The sequence below is a fragment of the Patella vulgata genome, chromosome 2, assembly GCF_932274485.2.
Source record: "Patella vulgata chromosome 2, xgPatVulg1.2, whole genome shotgun sequence".
NCBI classification, from domain to species: Eukaryota; Metazoa; Mollusca; class Gastropoda; family Patellidae; genus Patella; species Patella vulgata.
Genome location: NC_065880.2, coordinates 24,655,592 through 24,677,275, shown reverse-complemented (window position 1 = coordinate 24,677,275; position 21,684 = coordinate 24,655,592). Strand labels below are relative to the sequence as shown.

At 33.2% G+C, this 21,684-nt stretch overlaps 1 protein-coding gene across 1 annotated transcript in view; it reads right to left on the bottom strand.

Annotated features, from left to right (window-relative positions):
• LOC126811829 (cytoplasmic phosphatidylinositol transfer protein 1) overlaps positions 1 to 20,923 on the bottom strand; it is a 31,078-nt gene extending 10,155 nt beyond the window's left edge. The window contains exons 1-7 of the mRNA XM_050537758.2: positions 20,767 to 20,923; positions 16,614 to 16,762; positions 15,587 to 15,675; positions 14,704 to 14,711; positions 13,218 to 13,289; positions 6,288 to 6,386; positions 6,035 to 6,094 (exon numbers count right to left, since the gene is read on the bottom strand). Coding sequence (XP_050393715.2) covers positions 6,035 to 6,094; positions 6,288 to 6,386; positions 13,218 to 13,289; positions 14,704 to 14,711; positions 15,587 to 15,675; positions 16,614 to 16,762; positions 20,767 to 20,814 — 525 coding nt within the window. The 5' untranslated portion in view covers positions 20,815 to 20,923. The remainder of the gene's footprint in view (positions 1 to 6,034; positions 6,095 to 6,287; positions 6,387 to 13,217; positions 13,290 to 14,703; positions 14,712 to 15,586; positions 15,676 to 16,613; positions 16,763 to 20,766) is intronic.
• Between the last annotated feature and the right edge of the window lie 761 nt (positions 20,924 to 21,684).

Genomic DNA, 21,684 nt, shown 5'->3' with positions numbered 1-21,684 from the left:
CCTTTGATGTTGGCATACTATACTATTCAAAAAAAGTAGGGGATATTTGATTTTGGGGGCATAATACTAAAATATGCAAATGACTACGAAAAAAGTCACTATAGAACCTAACAGAAGAAACATTTCCAGTTACATGTGACGCCCAAACGCACCAATAGCTACCGCATGGAATGCAGGTGATGCTTGGGATCATCATGGGGGTCCAACCCAAGATTTGCACGACTCTGACTTTGAATGTTACAGTCATTGTGGCATTGAATTCCAGGGTGGAAAGATCAGTTTAATTGTTTTAGTGAACAGAAAACAAATTTTGATATGCGTCGGCTTACCCAAAATGAAAGGTTACGTGCCCTTGGCATGCTACAGATCGGCACAACACAGGCGGTTGTGGCGTGGACGATGAATGTTTCTCAGTCTGTCATAAGCAGGCTATGGTCCAGATACCGTGATACACAATCTGTACAGGACAGACCACGCTCAGGTCGACCAAGGGCGACAACTCAAGCCCAGGAGCGATTTATCCGTACCTTGGCCTTGAGAAATCGTGTCATCACAGCAAATCAGATCAGCGCTCGTCTTCAAACAGACACTGGTGTGAGAGTGAGTGGCCAGACGATTCGGAATCGACTGCATAGGGGTCACCTTCGCGCCCGACGTCCTCGCGTGATCCCTTGTTTGAGAGATCATCACATTCAGGCAAGACGTCGTTGGTGTAGGGATCGTCAACACTGGGATAATCGACGCTGGAGCAATGTGATGTTTTCAGATGAGTCAAGGTTCACTGTTGATTTTTTGGACAGACGTAGGAGGGTGTGGCGTCGTCGAAACGAGCGCTTCCAAGACGTTAACGTCATCAGACATGATCGATTTGGGGGTGGTTCTGTTATGGTGTGGGGAGGCATCACTGTTGCTGGAAGAACAGCTTTACATGTTGTTGCAGGGCGTGTTACAGGCCAGTACTACCGGGACAACATCTTGGCAGTCCATGTTGTGCCGTTCGCACGACGTCATGGCCGCCGTTTCATCTTCCAGGATGACAACGCAAGATGTCACAGGGCCAGGATCGTTACAGGTTACCTCCAACAACAGAACATCACCACATTACCTTGGCCAGCACTGAGTCCCGACCTCTCTCCCATCGAGCATGTCTGGGACATGCTTGGACAGAGGTTACGTCAACATCAACAACGTCCTGCCAATGTCCAAGAACTTGCTGCTGCGTTGCAACAGGAATGGGACAATCTGGACCAAAATGACCTTAGCCGTCTCATTAGGAGTATGCCACGTCGGATCAATGCTTGTTTGGCAAACAGAGGAGGATTTACCCGTTACTGACTTGGTTGTGATGCTGTGGTAACTTTGCTGTATGACCCCGGGTATCATTTTACCCTTATAATGGTCAGTCTGTGCCTTACTTAGTCTAACGATCATTTGGAATAAATCGATGAATGTGAACTTCATTTCATTTTGTCATTTGTTTCTTCGTCAGTTTCATTAGGTGACTTTAATAACACTTAAAAATCAAATATCCCCTACTTTTTTTGAATAGTATATTATAATCTATAATAATATAATAATCTACATCAAAAAGGTTTTAAACGTTTGTATCCCTTCAAGGGACAAAATGATATTTTCAAAACATTACTGAGCTCATGACATTATTTGATGGCTAATAATGTTTTTCATATTTTTCATTAATTTTGGATTTTCACTTATAACGTCACTTCATGGCAATTTTGTCATTAAATAAATGACCGTAATTTTATCAAATGACATTTTCACAACATCAGTGTTTGTTTTTCTGATTTTGATAAACTCTGAAATATTAATCTATATATTTAAAAGTCCAACTTTCATATCCCTTCAAGAGACAAAAAAACAAAATATTTCTTTAAAACATTACTGAGTTCATGACATTATTTGATGTCTAATATGAAACAGTCAATTTGATTTAATCTCTCCCTACATCAAGTTCTAGAGATTATTTTTCAGTGCTAATTGCCTGAATTATAATCAAATCCCCCTAATAGCACTATAATTATCTACATTTTCAATATTATATTTGCCTTCAGTCAGGTTACCATTATCATATGTTAGTTTTTAATAATAAATATATCTTCATTAATATAATAAAGGAAAGAACTATCTAATCACACCATGCATGTTATTACAACAGTTCCGTCATTATCAAATATCCTTTTACCAAGATAGATCTAATGAAAAGCCTGTTATCATGTAGAGCAAGCACATCCTAGTATAAAAAATAAACTTCCTCAAGTATATGCTGGCTTTTATGAAAATGATAGCATTCTTATTATTACTTAGTTTGTTAAAATTTCTTAAAGGTGGCAGTGTGAAATCAATAGAAAAAAAAAAAAAGCTTTATATAACCATTTATAGCTTAGAATGATCGAATTGGATAATTTCTCGACTAAAATGTTTTCTAATAAAAGTATTTTCAACTGTGTATGGTCTTAAACTCTGTAATTAACGTGTATTACAGAATGCCAAGGTTTTTATTAATAAATAATTATCTAAAGATACATTATGCAAGATTTAGATAAAGAGCTAGCCATTCTTGCTATAATAGTTCGAAAATAGATAATGTAAAATGAATAATTTGAAAATTTCATTCAAATTACTCTATTGCGAGCGAAGATATTACCCTTTGAAGGTTTGACAAGAGGTGTGCAATAATTTCAACCACTGTACTGGTTGTTCGAAGCTAAGTCTCGCTCCTCCATTTTTAGCTTAAATCAAAATATGGCTGAACTGTTCTAATCTATTTAATATCGGATAAATCCAATGCCATCGAGAGTTGATTATGGCCTGGATAAGTTAATTAATGTCTAATTAATAATTTAGAAAACATTTCTGGCCTAAAATAAGACCTGCAATAGGCAGATTTAGCTCCTACATAATGTATGTTTAATACATAAGATTAATGACAATATAACAAGGAATTCATCATGTGGTGTTATTCAACCTGGTATTGCTGTAATTAGTTGCTGAATGTTTTCAATTTAAAGAGAAATTCTAGACTTTAACTAAACGTAGAGTCAGAATAAGAGAAGAAGCTGTTTAAAAGAACAGCTCCTTGACAACAATTTATGCTATTGTTATTGATCTAATGTTGAAATGTAGATGGGAATGATATATTTTTCAACATGATTTAATACATCTCATTATTTATGTCTGTTTTAAGTTTGGATTTATTTGTCCTCCAATTGGTAAGATAATTAAGTACTGTAGTCTTACACTGAGCAGGACTAACAAACCAGGATTTGACAAATACAAGCTAGTAGTAACAATAGTTAATCACAACTGATACCGCAAGTAATAACAGTAAATCATTCGTTATCTTTACTTTGGAAAGCCATGAAATTTCCGCCTTTGGTATTGGCCTTCAAGCCCAATTTAATTTTGACTCCATCTCAGTGAAATTAATCAATATGGTACATATTTTAGTTGACCAATGATCAATAGCTTAATGTGAAGCAAATAGGATTAAACAGCAGTACAGAAATAGCTATATATTGTCATGGAGGCTAACATTGAGTATTTAAAAATATATTCCAATGACAATCGACACCATAATTAAGCAATAATTTGTTCTAGATTATTTCTAATTTAAGAAAGAAAATCATTGACATTGTCATAAATTCCATAGATTAGGAGTACATGTAATTATTATATAATAATGAGATAAAATGATTTAAAAATAGCAGTAGTGTTGTGTTCTAGTCTACCACATATAATACATGCCATTTTTGTAAGTCTCCATTTTTTGGCAGAAAAAAAAAAGAATTCTTTGATGCTGTTGACCACTTTATTTCAAGTGAGTTAAAGCTTTGTATGTAGGAGTCAATCCTACTTTCTATAAGCAAAATCTTTTTTTTGTTTTAAACAATATACCATCTAAAATCGAGGATTATTCAGCCATAGCAACAGAAACTCTATATAACAAGCAGATATTCAAAATTGGTTTCTGATTAGTTTACAGAGTAAATCTAACAAATGAATTCTTCTCCTTAGGCAATGTCTTGTGTCAATCACCAATGAACAATCTCATCAGGTTTTTGAAATGGCACTGTTAACTATTTAACTACATGTACATTGTACGGTATATTTGTACACTTTGGACAGATCATTTTGGTGAAAATTTGGATATTGGGTACAGGCATAATCCTATAAGATATCTAACATTTTCATATGTATATTTTTTTCTTGCTAATGTAGATCAGTAAAAAAATTTTTAAATTTCAAACTTCAAAGATTATTAATTACTAAAAAATCAACACTGTCCTTAAGGTTTCCATCAGATTCTAACAAAACTCATAGTAAATAGTAAAATATTGTATATCATGATTCAGGAATAAAAGAGTTGGTTCCTAATACCAGGACTAGACTAGGATAATTACTTCCCTTATCTCGGTCCCCATGATTTGTAGTGTGTCTATAGCAATCGGGAGAGAATTACTAGTCTGATATAATAAGATGTCAACCAAGAGCCTAGAATCAATTTTTTAGTCACACTTCTAAAAGTTTGGGCTGTTCTGATAATTTCTACAGTAAAAGTTTTGAATTTCTTTCATAATTTTCAGCCAAAAAATCTAATTTATGCCTTAATTTTCATGAAATTTACCATATTAGAAGCAGATATTTGTTTTTCTACATGACATTCCTTTTTTTTAATTGAAACAATATGAATTCGGCAGTCCCTAGAATTTTTTTTTAAAAAGGTATGGCTGTTGTTGTAGCTGACAAGCAAGTTGATTGACTTCTTAATTAACATGTAATAATTAACCCGATGTAATTTAGCCGATAGTAGATTGATTAATGATACCATAGTGGCCGGTTCATTGGTTTACCAATCGGCTAGGTTAAACATCAATCGGCTAAAGCCGACAAAAAACAGCTGATTAAGAACACTGGTTTAAATCCAGAATCATTAAAATGCAAGCCAATTATGGCACATCTGTACACTAAAATTCAATATTTATTTTAATATCTATTTGAATTGATATTCTATTTCTGTTAAATATGTTTGTATGTCTAATGTTGTTTATAAAGCTTTGAATTTGTCAGTGTATATGCTGATGATATCGAAATGCCTAAGAAATACATAACAATGTATATGAGAGAGGGAGAGAAATTGTGTTTAACATCCACTCAACAATAACTAGATCAATTCGGGAATAACATAAGGTATAGTTTTACTCCAATAATTTGCTTTCATGCAGTGATCCTTAGAAGTTGGAGGAAACAGGAGTACTCGGAGGAAACCCATGACTTGCATAGGTAAAGGCCTTATGAGCTACATTGCACATGTTATATTACAGCAGCTAACTGCATTAAAAACAGGGAAATCCTTCAAATGTAAAACTGACCCAAATACTCCTTGGGGAATGTGTAACTGGGAGTTGTTTTTTTTTATGTGGTTGATTATCCAGTAAACTTTTGTCAAATGTGGACAACTGACCCAGACCCTCCAAACATTGAAGACTTGGAGGTTCTGGGTGTCCGAGACTAATTAGCTATTTAAAAATCAAAGATAGCGCCATTTTCAATATGGTCGACCGTCAGGCAACAAAATATCATTTTTAGCGATTAAGTCACACCAAATTGTCCTAAATTATTGATCATATATTTTAAGCTTCATCTAAATCGGACAAACTTTGTACAATCAGATATTTACAATCAAACCTATTCCAGATATGTCGGACATAAACATATATTTTAAGTTTCATCAAAATCGGATAACAATTGTGATCTCTAGATTATCCACAGACAATTGTGAACAGACAGATGGGCATGGGTGACAACATAATATACATACACAGGAAAATGTGGGCGTATAAAAATCTGCTTGATCGAGCCAATGGGTAAAATTCTATGAAAGCAAAGGTGAAAATGCACGAAAATGATCGAAAGTGCACATTAGGGCACTAGGACATCTAACAACTCAAAATGAATATTTTATCAGTACAAAATAACTTCACATCCTTACATAAAATAATTTTTAAAAACTTACCATCCATTTTTTGTCAAACGGTCCCCTGGAAGTTTTCTTTGATTTGAATTTGGACAGATCCTACAAAAAAGAGAAAAGATTTTAGACATGTGTTAAAGCCGAATTAACTAAACAAAAATAAAAATGATAGTACATGTAGATAACATCCCTGCTTGAATTCAATTGGATTAAAAAGTGACAAAAAAAAAGCTTTTGCCAAACAATCTTAAAATGATCTATATCAGAAAACTTTCTTCTAATGAAATATGTATACCTCTTCTTCCTTAAAATGTTTTTCAGGAACAGGATCATTAACAATATCCACTATATCAACTGTTCTTTGTGCAAGACTTTCTACCGACATACTCAAACACTGAAACACATTTGAATCATTCAAAAATTCATATTAATACTAGAACTTAGTGTTGACAGGCAAAGATTATACATCTGCCAACAGATTTGTATATAAAGAGGTGCAAAACATCACAAAATTAGGATACAATTCATAAGGAGCAATAACTGCATTTCCAAAACACCTGTTTTTGTAAGACTACTGGCAGACCAATTCCAGCAAGATTTAGAAAAGAGTGTTTAGAAGAACTGGGGGGTGGGGGGAGAGAGAGAGAGAGAGAGAGAGAGAGAGAGAGTTTAATGTCCACTCGACATAAACCAGCTAGGTCATTTCGGGACTAACATATGGTTCAATTTTATTTCAATAATTTGCCTGATCTTTAGCAGTGGGAGGAAACCGGAGAAAACCCACGAGGTTGGACAGGCGACCCTACTCCTTGTCACATACAACCTGGGAATGGAAACAACACCAGTTGACTCAATGACAGACCTTATGATACAACGCGCACACCGCTAGCTAACTATTCAGCCATCCAACACCCCCCCCCCCCCCCCCGCGAAGATACAGACGGACCAACAACATATTAGCTCTTTATGAAGACTGTAACTTTGTTTTTGCAGGGTAAGACGGTTTATGTTTACAAAGAAAGAAATGGAGATAAATTACATCCAATTATTTACATATGGTTTACGCTGTGGTCTATAGTCTCTCTCTCTCCCTCCCCCCCCCACCCTTTTTGCATGGTAGTTTTTAGTCTAGAATTAAAGAAGAGAGTTTGAATTCATATTTTCTGAGAAGTTTTGGTGCATAAATATTTATGATTTTGAGGCAGAGTTAAGAGGTTGGTCATAATGATGTGAAATTTTTTTGTAATTTTCATAGTAAAAAAACCCTGTAAATTATGTTGTTTTATGATTTTATTCTCAAAAACAAATGATCAAGTTCTCGGTTAAAAGCTAATTCAAACTTTATATTATTTTCAATTAGATACAAGAAGAGGAACGACAACACTCCCTTGAAAAGAGTAACTTAAAGGACAATTTTGGTGCCAGTCATTATCACATATGTGATAGAGCTGGTTAAACACATTCCAAATATAATTTTAACACAGAGATCATTGCTACGATAGCTGAGTAATACAGGTTTCATTAATCGGAAGTGACGAACGCCAAAGGACAACACGAGTAATCCCTCTATATAACTGACTGATGTGATGAGTGATAACAGATACACGGCAGAATATCTGCTCACTGGTTAGTTTTTCACATGTATCTGCTTACATCAAAGTCAAGAGATTACCCAACTAAAAATATTCTTTGAATCTTTGTTATCACAATATCGTCTGTCTAATACAGAAACTAGTGTTTGGTCAGAATATTTTACTTAAATTAATATTCTACTTGAAAACTAACTAGTACATTGTCATCATACTATCTAGCTCCACTCAATTAGTTTTCGACCTGAAACACCAAAGAGAGCAAAATTGATGTTTGTTTGAAATGTCATTCATTAGTTTTATTGAACCAAACCCAGCCTTATCATTAGAGAGACTCATGAATAATGGAAATACTGGTAGGTAAATTATCAAGGGTCTGCCTGAGCCAAACTAAAGTGTCATCTGCTAAATGATTGTCAACAAAGGGTCCTACGCTTACACAACTAATTAAATTATTTTTTAACCAAATTCTTTCAGTTGATCTGTAAATAAAATCTAACGTTTGAGTGTTACTATGTACGGTGATCTGAGTAGAGACAAATAAAGCTAATTCAGTAAGGATCATCTTTCAAAAGCTTTTTTGATCACAAAAACCATGAGATCTCATATACAGAACACAAAAATAACAAATAAGTCTTCAAAAATGCAGTCAAAGCTGGCAAAAATGTGAGTTTTTAAAGGAAGTTTTGGCATTTCTGTTATTTTCTGGCAGTTGGTTCCTTAATAGAGGCTCTTAATGTTTAAAAGAACGCTGTCCATAATAAGGGCAGAGTCAGAAAAAGTAGACCCCCGTCAGAATGAACTTTGTTGATAGGTATCACACAGAATCCATTTATAAACCACATGTAGTTTACATTATACAATTTTTTCGCAAAACAATGCAATATCGACACAACTTCCATCTATAAGTCATAGAAAGATCAGAGATTCATCTATATATGAGTAAAGATGAATAATTAAGCCTTCGATCAATGTAGGCTTATATAATGGATAGCTTTTGTAAGAGGATTATTTGTGGAAATTGTCAAAAAAATTCCTGACTAACAAAAGCAGTGACCTATCATTCATACTCTCATGCCTGCCAGCTATCAAAATAGCCATAAAAATGGTTAGGGAAATAGTCAGGCATTTCGGTAATGTACATTGGTAATGTTTATTGACAATCATGTTATTTTAACTACCTGTTAGTCTCACTGAAACAAACTCACAATTTACAGAGACAACCGTAGTTCTGGTTAAGCTCAGCTATGTGTTTATAGTGTTGGGTAGCAAACTGGGGACAACTGGTTCATACATCATTTAATTTTAATCAGTGACCAGTGTTTAGAATAAGTGGTTTCGCAATGCAAAATGTTATTTTTAAAAAACACCATCTGCTAAACAAAAACTAATTTGTATTATAACAAATACAATAAATTCAATAAATTCCAAAAGTGTAAACATTTTAAACAAATGTACAATAGAAAACAAAATTAGAAAAAGAAGAGTCAAATTCATGCATGTTTTATGACTGGAACAGTTAAATTAGATCAAATAACTAATTGATAGTTTGTTGCAGGGTTTTTGCTGTTCAATTTTACAATAAAACACAAAATGTTTCACAAAGATGCTAATCTATTCATTTTCCATTTTCCAAACACAGGGGTATGTATGGTTTAATGGTCGAGAGCGAGACATTAGGTAAGATATTGATAAAGCACGAAGATGTTAGTTTCAATATACCTGTATTATGCGATGTCTTGCTCGAGAACATTAAACAACTTAAAATAAAGACACTATCCCGCACGTGTACTTCAACGAAATCGTCACACAAGTCCAATATTTCATCAATTATTTGAAATAACAATATACCAACATCAAAGGATAAGGTCACATTTTTATTTTTGTATAATATGTGAAATGTGCTTTTGATTGCTATGAGAATGACTCTTGCCCACAGGAAACTGCCCACATTATTATTACTACTGTTAATTATTCACTGCTAATTACACCTGTTCAAGATGCATTTCCACAAATGTATTTATAGGATAATTATTTCCAATAAAATTATGGAAAATTTGGTATTATATCGAAAGTAGAAACAACTAATCTTACTAGAAAAATACTGGATTTACACATAAAAAGAGTTATAATTTGGTAAACATAGCTGGTTTCATGGGAATTTACTAATTGCATCATTTGACTTAAGTAACCAATCATATCAGTAATTGCACAGATTCAGGGTCATGAATAGCCTGGTCTGTGCTTGATGTCCACATGGGTTCTAGAAAAAAGATCCTGCAAGTTCAGATATCATTGAGTTCCAGACAGATACCATCTGAGTTCCTAGAGACTGCCTCTGAATTCTCAGAGAAGGTTCCTTAGACAACCATATGATGTAACCGTTTCCCGAGTCTAGCCATGCTTGTTAGACTTTTACAGGAGTTGGGGTTGAGAGAAAGATTTTAATTTTAAGTATGCTAATGTAATCTTTTATGCTTGTAATCTACGTAACTCAGTGCTTTATATAAAATGTAGAATTGAACTGTTGCATTGTTATTCCTGGTAAGACAAATGTCTTAACTACTGAGAAAATAAACGTCTTAACGGCGGAGATAGTAAGAAGAAAACACACAACGTGAAAGGGCAGTCAAAGAAGACAATTGAAAATACTACATGATCACGAGGCTATTAAGATATATAGTAAAAAAAGAATGCATGGGATGGGTCATACGTAGGATGTGGCGACAGATTTTAGTGCTTGTCCGCTTTCCACGTCTGACAAAAGACCCATGGTACTACAACACATGGGACAACCACAGGACAAAAATGTAAGGGTATGTTTTCAAAATGATATAGGGTGTGCTTGGTTTTGTTGATCGAATGGCTAACACTTGTGAGAACAGTGAGAGATAAACGTACATAATAGTACTCTGGAATTAAAGGTGGAAAAAGAAGTTGGCAGAGGCTAATCACAGAATTTACTTTGCCTTTAATATTTATGGTAACTGGACAGTGAGTAATAAAAAATACAATCCGAAAATGAATACTTTGGTAACTGGACAGTGAGTAAAAAAAAATACAATCCGAAAATGAATACTTCGCTAAATAAGGCTGTTTGGGGTAGTTGCTTGCGATTGAAATGTTTTGAGGGTGAGTTGAAGCCAACATTTGATGGATCAATCAGTTTGAATATGTTTTTAGTACAAATATATCAAATCACACAGCTTTAACGTGGGAAGGCATCTTTAATTATTCACCTTCAATTATACTTGTTACAAAGCAGATGCGCTCAATAAATATCATAGATCATGCTGATAACTTGACAAGCTAATAATATAGATATTATCTTTTACTTATTCAGGAAGATTTATTAATTGATTTTACAGGTTTTCTGCTATATTAACTATATAGTTGTACAGATATTCTTATAGATATTCTTCTATATTGACGTTATATAGTTTTACAGGTATTCTTCTAATTATAGACATTTTCTTCTATAATTGACATAATATAGTTTTAACACTGATATAAAATAAACTTCTCTTTGAATTAATGTAATGTGTGTCCATTAATTACACAACAAAAAATAGAAAAAATAACATAAACTGGAACACAATTACTATCTTAATTTAAAGTGATGTTTCACTGAGCTTCTTCTCAAGTAGGGTTGGGCGATATACCGGTTTCTAGGTTTATCGTGATAAAATCATCAGCGATTTTATCATATCGAACTTGTCTATAAAAAACTGGTTTACCGTGACAACCAAAATTATCGTGATATGATAATTATCGTGTCCCAGTATTGATGATAATACATATGCTATATTATCACCTTCTCAAGACAAGTGATGCTGTAGTGCATGGTACGAAGACGAAATGGTAATGCGAGAGGTCACGATTGATGCAAGGACTCGTAATATAGGAATACTTGTTTGGCAAAGTCAAGGTTGGACAATATTTACCCCAGTCGCATCTGTCACTGTTTTGTAAATATTTGAAATCAGATTTTAGAACCCTGCCAATTATGTTTACATGTTATCGTTATTAATATTTTATTTTGACTAACTTGTATGACATTCTATTGATAGAATTAAATTCATCTGTAAAAATAGCATTACACCAGCCAGCTGGTACGGGGTAAAATATCCATCATGGCATCTTACCGACGTTAGCAACAATAATTTGACATTAAGCAATGATTTTCTGCCCAAGTATTCAAAATTTGACATCTTAAGACACACATGTATTTAAATTATCACGATAATATTGTTTAATGTGATATATGATAAATTATCACTATATTTCTTTCATGATCGCCGAACCCTACTCTCAAGGTTATAAAACTAATGATAAGAGGACGCACAAAGAAATGGCGCTTAAACGTTAAGAGGACCTTTCATGAAACATCGCTTTAAATTAAAAGTGATTGTGTTCCATTATATGTTATTGTGTTTATTGGGTATACCAATTGCTAAATGCTGCTCAAAGAAGTTACACAATAAATATGTCCACACATCTGCTTATTCAGGGAAAGATCATATCAATTTCATATCTAACACATCAACAACGGATTTCTGTCCTCATATATCAATTACCTTAATGTATATATTCTAAAAGAACATCTGCTTTCTGAATAATTAACAGGTACAGTTAATGGCAAATAATTAACATCTGTAAGGCTGTATTAATCAATTGTTTATTGTCATTTTTCATGTTGGAAGGCAATCCTTTATAATTTATAGGATAAATTTGTGTCCCCACTACATGTCAATTTGACCAAATCATTATAGAAGAATGTAATTATTATGGATGACAAGACACGCAGGTGGTCATGATAAACAAACAATTAATTAACTGTGGCCTAATAGTCTATTAAGTGTATATTCAATGATAAGTAAGCCTATAATATATTATCATCATGTAATAATTTATGGTTGTCGGCGACGATATCAATATGGTGGAAGTGGGCGTTAAATAATGCTATTTAACATACACTGTAAATGATCATATTATTAAATCATGTTTGTTACATCAATACAGGTCAATATACACTAGGGACCGGGTATCATTCACATTTGATGAAAAAAGGAAAGAAACTGAGCTTACCATGTAGAATCTAATACATGTATCCAATAGATTGCCATCCAGAAAGTATTAAATGCCATCAAGATTCATCAAAAAATGCCCAGTTTCTGCTACCATGTAGTTTAAGAAACACTGTTTAGTTTTGACATTGGTTGTCTAGTTTATGACTATTTAGTTTAGTTTTGATATTAGTTTCATAAACTAGACGACCTATGTCAAAACTAAACAGTGTTTCTTAAACTACACGTAGCACAAACTGGACGTTTTTTGATGAATCTTGACGACGGCAGTTAACACTTTCTAGATGGCAATCTATTAACTGAATACGAGTATTAGATTCTAGATGGCAAGCTCAGTTTCTTTCCTTTTTTCATCAAATCTGAATAATACCCGGTCCCTAGTGATATTACAGCTGCAATTCTGTTCCTAAAAACATTGAAACTGGACTAATATTCTGTCAAAAGCAATTATCATACAACTGCCCATAGCTTTTTTAATCAACTTGGTTATTTTTCATTTGTGATCTAAATTGAACTTCAAAAAAAATTAGTTTTAAAAAGTTAACTCACATTGTCAGAAGAGCCATTGTTATCTTCATACCTAGTTTCAATACACACACTGAATTTTGGTATAAAGGAACACTGAAAATAAACAAAATATGCAGTGTTAAAGCTACGTTCCCAGAAAAGTATTTATCGGGTGGTTATTTCCAATAAAAGTCAATTTTGGTATATATGGAAAGTAGAAATATCCAATCTTACTAGAAAAATACTGGATTCCTTGAAAAACACTCATGGAGCTTATACAGGACAAAAATGTACGGGTTTCCCTAATCGACAGCTCGACGATTAGGTGTGTCTGCACACGTGGCGTCGAAGGTTGCACGCGGAGATTGAGCGCTGGATGTACATGTTGATAAATTTTATGAAGAGTTAGACGTACAACACTTTCTGAGATAAAAATCACGGGAAAAGGCGACGGCAGTGGATAATCCAACAATTTAATTAGGCTTCGATATTTGTAATAGTCAGCGATAAAGGCAACATCGTCTTGTGTATGCAATGAATTCTCCTCCGACTTCACACCCGTTGTGTCACGTGACACAAACATGACCTCTTTTGATCGATTTTTTATAGCCAGGTATTCCCTGACAATTGCAATGTTTTGAGAAGGATTTTAAGCAAAATTATGATAAATTAATTAGTTGGAATGTGTTTTTAGTCCAAATATATCATCAAATTACCCAGTTTGTACCCGGGAATGTATCTTTAACTTGATAATAAATATTTTGATCAAGGCTATTATTTATAAATATTGTACAATGTGTAATTCCAGACATCAGTATATCAGAAATGACAAGAAATGTGGTGCAATGAATTCTCCTCCGACTTCACACCCGTTGTGTCACGTGACACAAACATGACCTCTTTTGATCGATTTTTTATAGCCAGGTATTCCCTGACAATTGCAATGTTTTGAGAAGGATTTTAAGCAAAATTATGATAAATTAATTAGTTGGAATGTGTTTTTAGTCCAAATATATCATCAAATTACCCAGTTTGTACCCGGGAATGTATCTTTAACTTGATAATAAATATTTTGATCAAGGCTATTATTTATAAATATTGTACAATGTGTAATTCCAGACATCAGTATATCAGAAATGACAAGAAATGTGGTGCACCAACTGAACTAATGAAGATGGACATATGAAATGTTATGACAGTGGTGATATAACCTACTCTTATTTCTATTTCCAACTGGCAGTGGATCTTTAACATGCACATGGTACTCATGGTATACATGGGAGCTCAGGGTTTTTTTGGTACCATCCTGAGTATTTTACTCAGTCAACATTAGGATCGACAATAGTTACGAGTCAGCACCATAGTCAACGAGTCACAGTGACTCCTTTACACATACATGATGTTATTACTTTAAACATTCAAGACGACTTATACAAACTTAAATTTTCTTGAAATATAAACGTACATTGTACGTGTGTGTGTTGAACAACACTGAACTGAAGTATGTATATAGAAAACAAGTACTTACTGTATATTCTTTAGAACAATCCCAAGATGAATGAAAAAAAAAAAAATGAAAAAAATAAGTCATAGAAAAATCACTTGAAAAATTCTTATTGTGTAAATTAGAAAGTCACATTATTTATATCATTTAATTGATTATTCATACATGTAGCAAATGCAGATGTTTTGGGGATTTTTAATCTTGTGGTTTCTAACTACATGTAAATGTAAATAAAGCATTCACAAAATATATATCTTTGTTTGACGTATGCAATTGTATAGGTGGTTGTATATGAAAACATGACACAAAAAAAGAAGAACAAGCCACCACCAACAAAACACTTAAACAAAATAATAATGTGACTTTATAAAGCGTTAAATCCACAGCACATCAAACACTAGTGTCTAGTAATATAATTATAATAATAGATTCAAGCCAGATTGGGTTTTTTACAGGAAACAAGATTTATTTTGTGAATGGCCTATAATGTAGCTTGAATCTGCTAGCAGTAATTTCGGTCTACATCAGATTCATATTAATTTTTCTTAAAGATTTGTTCTCTAAAGCATAATTGGGTCAAATATTCAAACTAATTTGTAATAAACAGGAACAATTAAATCATTGACTCCAATTCTCTGATAACCTCACAATAAATTTAATACATTAATCATTACAGATCATCAAGGATCAAGGCCAATTGCTGAAATTTCAGTGAATCCATGCATTTTTTACACATTCCTAGGTTACACCAGCGCTCATCATTTCTTATTCTTACAAGTGATATACATAAACGGTATGTGGCTATGCTAAAATTTGTAGATTATTAAAAATATTTCCATGAATAATCTTGAAACATATATATTTATAAAATTGAGGAAATATATCTTTAAAATACAATAATATTTACCTGTTATTGTGTAGGGATAGTAGTTCCATGCTTTTTCTGTTACATAAAATATTTTCGGAATGAAAGACTGAAGCCATGTAGGCAATCGACTAAAAAAACGAAAAAAAAACCCCAAGAATTATAGTACCATTTAATTTTTATAGGCCCATATTTCAGTGTGGCCATATTATGTGATCACCCATGTCTGTCAGTCCATAAGTCAGTCAACGATTGGCTTGTCAATAGAAGCTACACTTTTTAAGGGGATTTTCCAGCTTGTGAACAGAATAAAGATCAGATAATTTTTTGGGTCAACACCAAAGTTTTTCATTCGGATAAGCTTCTGTCTATGCCTATCATTTTTTTGAGACAGCTGTTGTGTGGGCATATTTCCAAGCTTTGTGTGGCTATCTTTAATATTTATTCACATTTATCGGATTTCAGATTTTATCTAGTCTTCAATGAAGGGCTTCTAACTCCCATCTCTTTATCAGATTAAATATAGCGCCCACATGTATTTAATTTATTCTCGTGAGCAGGTATCTTCTCCAGTGTTTAAATAACAATTCTCCTGTCTGTTTCTAGTTCAAATATGGTCTACGTAACAACTGGGTGTGAAAGTACAAATACTGAAATTTTCATTTCATTGTTCACAGTTCATCATTTGAATGATGTTTATTGGCCATCTAATGATATTACATGTAGATAGGGTTTTTTTTTAAAGGAAGAAAGGTTAACTAAGTTTTATTTCACCGGATATATTAACATAACAACTAAACTAACATGATATATCAGTACAATCACTGGTGTACCAAAATAGACCAGAAGCATGATTGTTACTTATTCCATTAACTCCAATCTACATAAGTAACTTGGATTATTCATACCATCCAAACAAATAGATACATTCTCTATAGTTTGGGTATCAGCACTGTTTAATACCCCCAAAATGGATCAGGAATATAACTTTCCAGATTTTAATTCGAATCTCTAACTTTATGACCATATTTGTTTTAACCTAGCATCAAAGAAAGACCAAATAACTCACCTAGATAAGTGAACCCGTTTTTCTGTATATTGTCCTTTTCCATGCTGTTCATGTTCACATGCTTCATTTCTCACCACCTCCACCCCCTCTCCTTTCTGACTTTGTTCACTGCTGTGTTTCGCTACCATATACAACTGGCCAATTTTATACTGAAAAAAAAAGAGCGTTTCTTGACTACAAGTATACAAAAATCTGTCAATCTCTCATATTAGCTATGATGCAGTTAAAAAAGGTTAGAGATCCGACAAGGTGAACTGATTCTAAAATTGTTCCTAAATAATTAGACCCTTAAGCATGAAGTCCTTCAGAAAGAACACTAAAATTAAATCATATATTTTCTACAAAGCTTGTTTCATTTTTTTAAATATAATTAATATCATGCGATGCAATATCAAAATATATTGAAACATCACCTCTGCAAATTAATGACATTTCTATTAATTACTCAAATTAATAGTGCAATCCCTTCTAATCATGTGATTACTTTTAGTTTCACCAACAGACATATTTTTCAATGGGCCTAGTTTTTAAAAGCAGAAGAAAAACAGATTTATACATCACTTAAAGAGTTTGTAAGAGAAATTGAACAATAGATTGTTGAAGAGAATTACAGACTACATTTTTTGATTGAGGCCTAACGATAACAACAATAAAAGGATTGGTTCTTAAAGGCACAAACTAAAAGCAAATATAGACAAGCCTGAAATCTGCTAAAATGTCAGTCACTACAGGAGTTGTAAATGGCATTTTTAATATGAAAGAATAACTTGTTTCTATCCATGAACATCAAAATCAAGATAGCATCACCTTGTTAAATTCTAATAAGAAAAATGTCTGTATTAGCCCTCTGTCATCAGCATCGGTATGTAAATGTATTAAGCTGATTAATGCTCACATACAAATCTAAGAAACAACATACTTTTAAATAAATAAAACATGACCAGGGGTCCTTAAGATGTCAACATCTTACAAATAATATGTAAACATTGTAAAATAAAGAATGGTTTTGAAGAGGATATAAAATGGAAAAACTTAATTACAAAAAATTATTACTATGATTAAGTTTCCCATTGGCAGAAAGGCCATAGATCTAATAAAGTATGCAAGCTTACACAAAATTATTTGTTCTTTCATCAAATTAATTTCGTTGGCGAAATTAAAAATAGAAGAGAAACCGAGTTCAACTTTGTAATTATTGGAACTAATTATGTAAATTTCTTTGTTTCAATCATTTCTTTTAAGTGCAGATTATTCTTTAGAATTGAGAAAAAATTGAAGAATCAGGCAAAATTACATGTATGAGGTTAGGCAGGTGTTCATTCTTGCATTTAGAAAATATCAAATGACAATTTAATATAAGGCCGAAAATAAATATACCTGTGTTTATGCTACTTGGGCATAAATAATAGGGTCAGTTGGTCTGAAAATCTTTCCAATTTTTTATATCATTTATCGTGGGGTTTGTATTATTCCAAGTATTTCAAGCTTACTGTAATAACTGAGTAGGCCTACAGTATTTGAAAATAATACCGAAATTTCAGTGTTGGAACTCGTCTATATAGAAAATCACACCAGGATTGAGTTATAAGGCCTGGGAATTGAAAGAAATAAGTAAGAGTTGAATAACAATATAGGGTTGTTCTGGTAACCGTAAAAACAGGTATTTTGTACACCCAGTAGTAAGATAAACATTATCAATACAACAAACGACTTCATTAGTCCAACATCAGAGATCTGCGTAATGTATGTGTGTGTGCCATAAATACTTACAAAAGAGTCAATTATAACAAACTAAGCATATGGTCACACGTAAGCTTAATTAATAATTCATGGGTGTGCCAGTATGAGTACGCTAGAAGCTAATCAAATGGTACATATAATAGGTATCTTTATAAGGACATGATTGATCGATAAAGTTAATGGAAAAATGAATGATGTTGTCATTTATTGACAAGCATATTATCCGTGACATGGAATTTAAAAGCTGACATAAAAAAGCTCTATCTTAGTATATATGTGCATTAATTTCATTATAAACATTTCATGTAACTGAAAATCATTCATAATAAATTTTTCAATCTGATTACAATCTTATTATTTTTGATGTGCTACTTTTGGCATCTGACATATTTTCTCTGAATCCGGTGTCCAGATTAAAACGTGAACTACCTGTATTGATATGAAGGACTTAATTTTGCTATGAAATATGATTGCTTTATTATGGCTAAAATATGACTGGCTGATGAAAATAGAATACTCATTGATATACAGAGCTTTCAAGAGCGGCAACATGCTCTATGGCAAAATACAGTGTTCTCTAGCGCCCCACCCCCTCAGTAATCATATAAGAAGAGTGAATAATGAAGCATTTTATTATCAGATTAATCCTTCTTAATCTTACTGCGACCATGCCAAATGCAGCTGATCTACCCATCTCATTGAGCTGGATGATAGAACACTGCAGTGGTGAAAAGTTGAAGCTCTCATCTCAATGAGTTAAAAATACTTTCCCACAAAAGTATCTATCGGATGGTATGGCAATTTTGGTATATGGAAAGTGGAGATACCCAAACTTTCTAGAAAAATACTGGATTGGATTCCTTGAAAAGCACCCATGGAGCACGCACAGGACAAAAATGAGAGGGTGTCACTAATTGGCAGTCTGACGATTAAGGGCTGTTTGCTCAAGTGATGTCAAAGGTTGCACGCAAAGATTGTCTGATCTCTCAGTGTCAGAGAGTGCTTGATTTTTTATAAACGTGATGGTGAGTAGACTAGAAAAAAGTAAGAGATTTAAACGTACAACAGTTTCTGAGATAATAACCATGGAAAAAGACGTGGGCAGTGGATAATTAAGCTTCGATATTTATGATAAATGGACAGTGATTAGAGAAAACATCGTCTTTAATATGCAATGAATTCTCCTCTGGCTTCGCAGTTCACATTCATTGCTAAGTACAGCGACAGCCAAGTCACGTGTCATAAACATGACTACTTTTTTAATAAGGTATTTCCCCATGAATACAATGTTTTGAGAAGGATTTGAAGCAAAACTTTGATGGATTAATTAGTTTGAATATGTTTTTAGGCCAAATATATCATCAAATCAAACAGTTTGCACAAGGAAAGGTATCTTTTTAAGCATGTGACCCTTAATTTTTACATGAAGATATTTCCTTTAAAAAATACTGTTCTCTTCTCCACACACCCATCCCAACACAAAATTCTTTGATGTACATGAAGGCCTATACTTTCAATTGGGCACAAGAACTATTCAATTAAAACCCTTAGTAGTTCAACTCATGTTATTATCAAAAATCCAAACACATTCCACACGAAACTAAATTAATCGTGGAAGTAGGCCTACCTACATGCATATATTAACATCTTAATATCAACTATGCCTTTTGCATACAAGTACCTGTACCAGACAAGTGCTTTAAAATTAATTTGGTCGCTATTAAACTAAACTGCTATGCACCAACGCTTATGCAAAATAAAAATTGTTTACAACATTATTAAGCTGAGCTGAAATTCTAAATCAGGAGTATAAATCATCTAAATAAATAATGTTGATTGCTTTAGTTTCAAGCATCAGTGAACTCTATTTTTTATAAAATTTAAAAATTCAAGCTGTATAACAATGTCAATAATAGTAAGAAGACATGTTTAATTTATTCATAAAATGCGGAGTGTTGACTGTTGATAATTTCCTGTAGAAAGCTATGACAGATCATACATTCTGGAGATTGGTTTATTTCCTTGTGTTAAAATGATTTACAAACAATGATATGGCACACTGACAACAGCTTAATGGTCCTTCGAATATAGATAACCAATCCATTAATTGAATCTATAACCATGTCTTGGGCTAGCCTAGTCCACACCTTTCTCTTTACATAACAAATCAAAATATTAATTAGATCAAGATAAGTAGGTTTATCTATAAAAAATCCATGAAAATGGATATAGTTTATAAAAGCTTAAAACATGATTGGACTAACTGACATCATAGTCATTGGTATAAACTATATTGCATATACCGAAAAACCTAAATTTATCTACAAGACAGGGGAAAGAAAAAGAAACCGTAAATCAATAATAACAATATACAATTGGGTTTTAGATGAAAAATGCTGGGTTTTATATTTACCTCGTCAACTGACAGTGGCATACATATTCGGTATTCTTTTATGAGCATACTAGAAACTTTATGTTGACTATTCGTTGATGTTATATTCCCATCTAAATTAGCTGACAGCAATCACTTGAAAATTTGATAGATCAAGATGACATTGATGTATACATATGTTTAGTGTATCAAAAATCCCATAGGTGGCGCTGCGAACTGTACTTAAAAGACTTCGCGATACACAGTTAAAAATAGTAATCGATTTATAAATAGCTACGAGAACGCAAGTCGGAGAATGCATAAAATTGCCTGGAAATATAAAGGTCATGGGTAGAGCCCCACAACATATTTTATCATGAACTAACCATCGACGTCCTAATCGAATATTTTTTATTTTGGTTGGGTTTTAATTTCATTGTTAATTTTTATCTTTAATTTTTTGAAGTGAATGTTTGAAACAACCCTGATTAAAACACAGATCCTATTTCGTTTCGTTTTTATGGTTCAAAATTTCGTTTTACTTTTCTTTACTACACTAGGACCTGGAAGAGTTGTTATATTACCGGCGTTTTTGTTGAAGTGAGGGATAAGCTAATGAAACGGCCGTCTGTTATGGCGACGTCGTGGCGTGTTATGCACGGAACTGTAGGCTTCAACGCTGATTATCAATGTCTGACGTCATTGGGTCAAAAGCCGCTCGTACGACCCCTGACACGACCTTCGGATACAACTTGTCAGATCTTAATGTAGTGTAGCCCATTGAATGTATAAAAAAAACGAAACTAAATTTAGATCGGTATTTTAATCAGATTGTGTTTGAAATCAACTTGAACTGTGACACGCGGGGGGAAATGAACAGTACGTATATTCTATACGAACCAGAACTATAGCCTACCAAGGTATGGGCTCTCATCTGAAATTGCTTTTCACTTACATATC